Source organism: Lactuca serriola, chromosome 5, assembly GCF_051521515.1.
Source record: "Lactuca serriola cultivar US96UC23 chromosome 5, Lser_US96UC23_V15, whole genome shotgun sequence".
NCBI lineage: Eukaryota > Viridiplantae > Streptophyta > Magnoliopsida > Asterales > Asteraceae > Lactuca > Lactuca serriola.
Window position 1 is genome coordinate 238987146 of NC_136412.1, and position 6765 is coordinate 238993910.

A 6765-nucleotide genomic window follows, 5' to 3' on the forward strand; every position below is an offset into this window, starting at 1 on the left:
GATATGCATGTATTCTCCCCTGAAATCAAAAAAATAAAAGGGGCTGTAGAAATTCACCCTTTAAACGTTAAAAATGTTCGTTGGGAATCGGATATTGTTTTTCGTTTTCAAACTTTTTGAATGAAAAACTTATTGAATGGACCGACTTTACTGTAGATCAGGTCACTAGGAGCACGAAAAAGTAGTTTTCGGGCCGATTGAGACTCGTTCGCGTTTTCTGAACTTTTGAACGACACCTTCGTTCAACGTAATGACTTCACAGGTTTGTAGATTTGCTCGCCAGGAGTCGGAAAATATACTTTTTGAGTCGAACGGAGCTCACCGGAAATCACCGTCTCAGGCGGCGGCCGGTGGCCGGAGTTCATCATTAGCATCGAAAAAATAAGTAGAGGGGGGAGGGGAAGAGTAAAAAATGGCAGATCTTCGCCTAAAGATAAAAGCTTTCAAACATTCTTTACCAAATACAATATTTATATCCGTTTATGTAGTGTTATTTGCTTTTATTATGGTTTCTATATACAAAGTGAAACCCCCAAACAATCGTTGAACTATATTATATAAAAAATGGTATTATTTGACAAATGAATATTCTATTAAAAAAAATTGAGGTGTTTCACGACTTATGAAGGAGACTTTGGTTTATAAACAACGGTGGATTTAGGTGTCTTTGGGTCCCGGATCATCACTTTGATTTTTTGTCGTAGTGTAATTTTCTTTTTCTATTAAGATGCTCCCACTAAAAAAGTATGTCAAACTACTAATCTACTAATGTAAGGTGCAACCACAACATGAATTCTGCATCCGCCACTTCTTATAAAACGATTTGAATAGCTTATCAATAAAATTGTTATTATTGTTCACAAAAGAAAAATAATACAAAATTATATTATGAATGTCATTAATACTATATTAACATTCCAAGTTTCCAACACATTGAAACCATGCCCCACCAGACCACCACTACATCATCCAGTCCAAATCGAATTACTCTAATTAGATGTGAATCTTGTAGTATTGGGAATGTCTATTGTGATAAATTTGATACTATCAAAATAGCATAAAATAGTGGCTTGAAGTTTTCACAAAATCATGTTTATAGAATTATAGTAAATTCCACGATTATATACAGTGATACTAAAATTTGTTATAATTGGAATTTATCCAATGAGTGTGAAAGTCTGGAATTACAAAAACAAGATAAGCCAATATCCTATTTTTATCAAAGTTTGAAATTTTCATACGAGGAAAACTTCGGTCGCCATTTTTGAATAAAGATGAAGCGAATTGGGTTTAAATTTGGCATAAATATATTCTAATCTAGAATGAAGTAGTTATGACTTTGCTAATTTTCTTTTTCTTTTTCTTGGAAAGAAAGATAAATAGGTGGGATTTCACGGGATCCTAAAACATAACGTAGAGCAGACTCGGTCTTTATAGTACTTAAATCCAACTTCTCCTTAACCCCCTTCGCAACAACTCCTTCAAACAAAAATGTCGAGATCCCCCATCTTCTTCACGTTAGCAACCCTAGCTCTTCTCTTCTTATCGTCGGCCGTCGCTGATGTTGTCGTACTCACTGAAGACAACTTCGAGAAAGAGGTCGGTCAAGATCGTGGCGCACTCGTTGAGTTCTACGCTCCATGGTAATTGAACTCATCTCATCTTGCCAATCGCTTTCTCTCGATCTGATTATTTGGATTAATTAGGATTCACTTTTTGTTGAAATTCGGCATAGGACCGGCGATCGGCTTTCTTTTACTGATTTTGTTTGTGGTAAATCAGCTTTACGATTCATTTTCTAGTGGTGTATTTGAAGAAGGGGTCTTTGGTTTGCATCTAGTTTCTCATCAACTGATAAGAGTGATCTTGATATTTTACTTCTTTTGAGTTTTCAATGTAGTTGATCTAGATCTGAGTAAAGGTTGAGGTGAAGTGCTGTTGCTTGCTAGGGCGGTTGACCATCTGTGTTGACTGTTTGATTTTGAACAAGAAAATGGAACCACCATAAGCTTAAATAGAACTTGTCAGCCAATACCAAACTTGTGTTTCTAAAAGTTCAAATGAAGTTGAAAGCAAGAAGTAACAATTATTCCCCTTTTATGTTATGCTTATGCCTATAATTTATTTATAATTGTTCTCTCTTTTTCTGTTTATTTAATTGCAAGTTTTGCTAACTTAGATGTTTAATTTTAAACATGGGTTGGGCTGTATGCCACCAAATCTCATTAGCTAAAGTTGGCTCACCATTAACCTTAACTGTATTCATATTGGTCTTTATAATCTTTTTTTTCATAAGCTAAATCATGGTCGCTTATGTTTGAATTATCTCAGTGGGGTTTTCAAAGCGCCTTAGATCCTCATTGATCTGTTGATTGTTCTTGAACTGCGTTAGAAACTCCCACTAATCATAAACACTGTAGTGAAACTCAGTTATGACTTATGTGTAGACACGAGTTGTTTGTAAATGCCTTTCAGTTTTCTTCCTTGAAATGTTTGCTATGCTTTTCATATCATGATACGTTAACATAGCAGTGAATTTTAACTCTTCTTATGTGACAGGTGTGGGCACTGTAAAAAGCTTGCTCCTGAATATGAAAAACTCGGTGCAAGCTTCAAAAAATCAAAATCCGTTTTGATCGGAAAGGTAAATGTTTGTGATTCTTGAATATATTTGTAAGATAAGTTTTCATAATAGCTCAAATATTTACTTTGTCTGTTTTGACAGGTGGACTGTGATGAGCATAAGGGCGTTTGCAGCAAATTTGGTGTCTCTGGTTACCCCACTATCCAGTGGTTTCCTAAGGGATCTTTGGAACCCAAAAAGTAAGTGTTTTACTTTTTAATTTTTTTATCATCTTGTTACATGTCTTTTGGAAATGTCTCATTTTTCATTTTCTTTATGCATTATTTACCATACTCTACTCTTTTTCTGTCCAACCCTTTTTTAATATAATTTTTTGTTACTAAAACAAATTTGTTTTCCCACTTAATAATCTTTCTTTAGGTACGAAGGGGCACGTACTGCGGAAGCACTTGTTGAGTTTGTAAACTCTGAAGGAGGTAGTTTTTTCATTTTGATTTTGCACCTTAGATATAAGATTCTTGTTTATAATGTTTATTATGATTTTCAGGAACCAGTGTAAAGATAGCTTCAGTTCCCTCAAGTGTGGTAGTATTAAACTCTGATAACTTTGAGGAGATTGTATTGAATGGCAAAAAGGACGTGTTGGTTGAATTCTATGCACCCTGGTCAGCCATTTTTTTAAAATTTTGTTACATGTTTCATGTTCTTCACCATCTTTACAAAGATGATTACTTTTTTTATTCCATCTTAACATCATAATCAAAAAAATTTCAAAGTACAAAGCTATCACACTAATTTGTTTGATTTGCATCTTACAATCTTCACTCTTGTAACAGGTGTGGGCATTGCAAGAGCCTTGCTCCTGTATGTATCTCAACTCTTTACATTTAAAGTCTGCATTTGTTACACAAGACAAGACTTGACAAACTCTGTAGAGCTATTTTCATAGATGATTATTAGAAGGGCGTTTACGTCTTTTCAAAAAACATACAGTTTTTTCCCCACACACACTACAAGTACAACTTGTATTGTCTTGTCATGTAACACAATACAAGTGCAGTATAATGTCATGTTGTGTGTAACAAATACACTACACTAATAGTAATTATCTTTTTTATTTTTTATTTTTTAATCAGGTTTATGAAAGTCTAGCAGCTGCTTTTAAAAACGAGGAAGATGTAGTTATTGCCAATCTTGATGCCGACAATTATAAGGATCTTGGTGAAAAGTAAGTAACAGTTATAAAATTGGGTCTTTTTTGAAATCATGAAAGATTGGGTGTTTTGTTTTTAACTTTTTTTTTTTTTTTTATATATATTTTTGTGAGTTATGATGAAGATTATATCTGTTGATTTAGGTATGGTGTAAGTGGTTTCCCAACAATTAAGTTCTTCCCAAAAAACAACAAAGATGGTGAAGACTATGAAGGTGGACGCGATATAGATAGCTTTGTGACCTTCATCAATGAGAAATGTGGCACTAGCCGTGATGCCAAGGGACAACTTACTTCCACTGTTAGTGTTTGACTTAAAAAAAAATAACATTTATTATTTTATTATCCATTAGACATGTGACATTTTGTTTTTGTGGTGAATGTAGGCTGGTTTAATTGCAGAATTGGACAGCTTAGTGAAGGAGTTTGTGACTGCTGGTAGTGATGAAAAGAAAGCATTATATGCCAAGATTGAGGAGGAAGTTGGAAAACTCACTGGTTCTGCTTCAAGGTTATCTTTTTATTCATTTTGTTTTGATTAACAAATAACATATTTGTTGAATACATTTTTTATACATGTGTTTTTTTTTTTTTAATTAGATATGGAAAGATATACGTGAAAGCTGCCAAAAGTAGTCTGAGCAAAGGTGGTGATTATGCTAAGAATGAGATCCAACGTTTAGAGCGTATTCTTTCTAAGGTAAAATTCAATTCAACTCAATCAAATACATTTTTTTTGGCTTAACCTATTAAGTCATGTCTCTGTTATTGTATTTCAATTGTGTTTGTTGTTGCAGTCGATTAGCCCTACAAAGGCGGATGAATTTACCCTGAAGAAAAACATTTTATCTGCTTTTGCATGATAAATGAGTGGAATCAGTGGTGGTTACTACGAGTTCACAGAGACATTTGATCTCCCTTTTGATAGTGGTAGTCTGCAGAGTTTACTTTGTTTTTTATTTTTGGATTTGGTTGGGACACATACTAACAATAGGGGAGAAAATGGTCATTATGTAGTACCACTACCAGCAACATTAGAAGTCGAACATGTAAAACTTTGAAACATGATGTCTATTTTTCAGATTTTACAGAAAACATGCAAATCTTTTCATTTTCTAGGTTTCCTTTGACTTGCTTTTACTTGGTAATATCTGAGGAAGATAGTGTGAAGGGTTTAGTTGGAGTTATGATCTGAATTGTTGTTTCCTATTGTTTGTATGAGGGAGGAGAAGGTCATCATCGTGTTTTGTCTCATTTTCTTGTTTTATGCAATTTAGCAACATTCCATTTTGTATGCAATAATATCAAGTCCAAAATAAAATGAGAATGCAATAAAATATAACTCCTTGATATTAGGAAAATCACTCATAACTTATTACAATTCTCTTGATCATAACTTGGTATTACAATTGTTTATATAGAACCTAGAACCGACTTGTTCCTGGATTATAATTAGGTAACTAATAAAAAGACATGTCTTCGTTTCCATATTCTTGATTGCTTGGACCCCAAGATCTTTGTGACTTAGGATTCCAACAATCACCTTTAAATCTCTAAGTCCTTCTAGAGACGTCTTCGATCCTGATCAAACTCTGTATTTCCTTGAACTTGGTTCGAACTAGTGGTTTGGTAAGAACGTCCGCCCCTTTTGTTCTTCATTGGGAATGTACTCTACCTCTACTTGTTCGTTTTCAACACAATTGCGAATGAAGTGAAACCTCGTGTTGACGTGTTTACTCATCCTATGAAAAACGGAATTCTTTGTTAGTTCGATAGCCGACTTTTTATCAACTCTTAGAACCACCTTCTCTTGCGTTTTGTTCATGATTTCTCCTAGCAAATCTTGAAGCCATATTGCTTGACATGCAGCCACGATGGCTGCCATGAACTCTGCCTCCCAAGATGATAAAGCAACGATATTTTGCTTTTTTGAACACCATGTTATCGGAGACGACCTGTAAAATGTGAACGATTGTGCTTTTTCCGTCATTCGGGTCAACATTGTGACTATCATTACTATAACCAATGAGTCGGTTTTGTCCCATCCTCTCGTACTTGATTTCGTATCCTGTTGTTCCTCGTAAGTACCTTAGAATGTGTTTGATTGCACCACCATGTGATTCTCTTGGACTTTGCATGTATCGGCTAGCAACTCCAACCGCATATGCGATATCGGGTCTTGTTTGCAAGAGATATCTAAGACATCCTACCACCTTTCGATACTGTGTTGGGTCGATTTCGGGTTTATCTTCGGCCTTCAACAATTTATTTCCCGGTTCCATTGGAATGTGGGTCGGATTGGAATCATGTAAACCAGCATCTTTTAGAATGTGTCGAGCATATGCTTTTTGATTTATATAAATCCCCGATTCTTCTTGTTTAACTTCAATGCCAAGGTAGTAAGTTAGTCTTCCAAGATCCGACATTTTAAAGTTCTTTGACATCTCCATCTTGAATCTTTTAATCATGCTCAAATTTGTACCTGTGACAAATAAATCATCAACATAAATAGTTAAAATTAACAAAGTTAGTTCCTTCGTTTTTCCGGTACACTGATGGTTCTTTCATGCACTTTTGAAATTTCATGCTCTTCAAAATCCTGTCAAGCTTCGCGTTTTATGCTCAAGGTGCTTGTCTTATACCATATCGTGCTTTTGTAAGGTGATATACTTTATGCTTGTTGCCTTTCTTTATATAGCCTTTCGGTTGTGACACAAACGATTTCTCTTAATTCTCCATGCAAGAACGCATTTTAACATCTAAGTGATGTAGCTCCCACCCATTAGTAGCGGCTATGGCTACGAGGAAACAAATGGTTTTGATTTGAGCTACCAGAGTAAATACTTCTTGAAAATCAATATCGGGTTGTTGCACGTAACCTTTAGCAACCAACCTTGCGTTATATTTATTAATGGTGTCGTCTGCATTTTTCTTCAATTTGAACACCCATTTGAGTCCGATTGGCTTC

The 6765-nt window shown here is 34.9% G+C and overlaps 1 protein-coding gene across 1 annotated transcript; it reads left to right on the plus strand.

Moving 5' to 3' along the window:
• Window positions 1-1397: 1397 nt before the first annotated feature.
• Window positions 1398-4908, plus strand: LOC145053793 (putative protein disulfide-isomerase A6). The gene is made up of 11 exons (XM_079001895.1): window positions 1398-1643; window positions 2560-2644; window positions 2726-2823; window positions 3005-3060; window positions 3132-3249; window positions 3421-3448; window positions 3721-3812; window positions 3942-4098; window positions 4184-4308; window positions 4398-4497; window positions 4595-4908. Exons 1-11 carry the CDS (start codon window positions 1492-1494, stop codon window positions 4658-4660), a joined length of 1077 nt encoding a protein of 358 aa, XP_078858021.1. The 5' UTR covers window positions 1398-1491; the 3' UTR covers window positions 4661-4908.
• Window positions 4909-6765: the final 1857 nt, after the last annotated feature.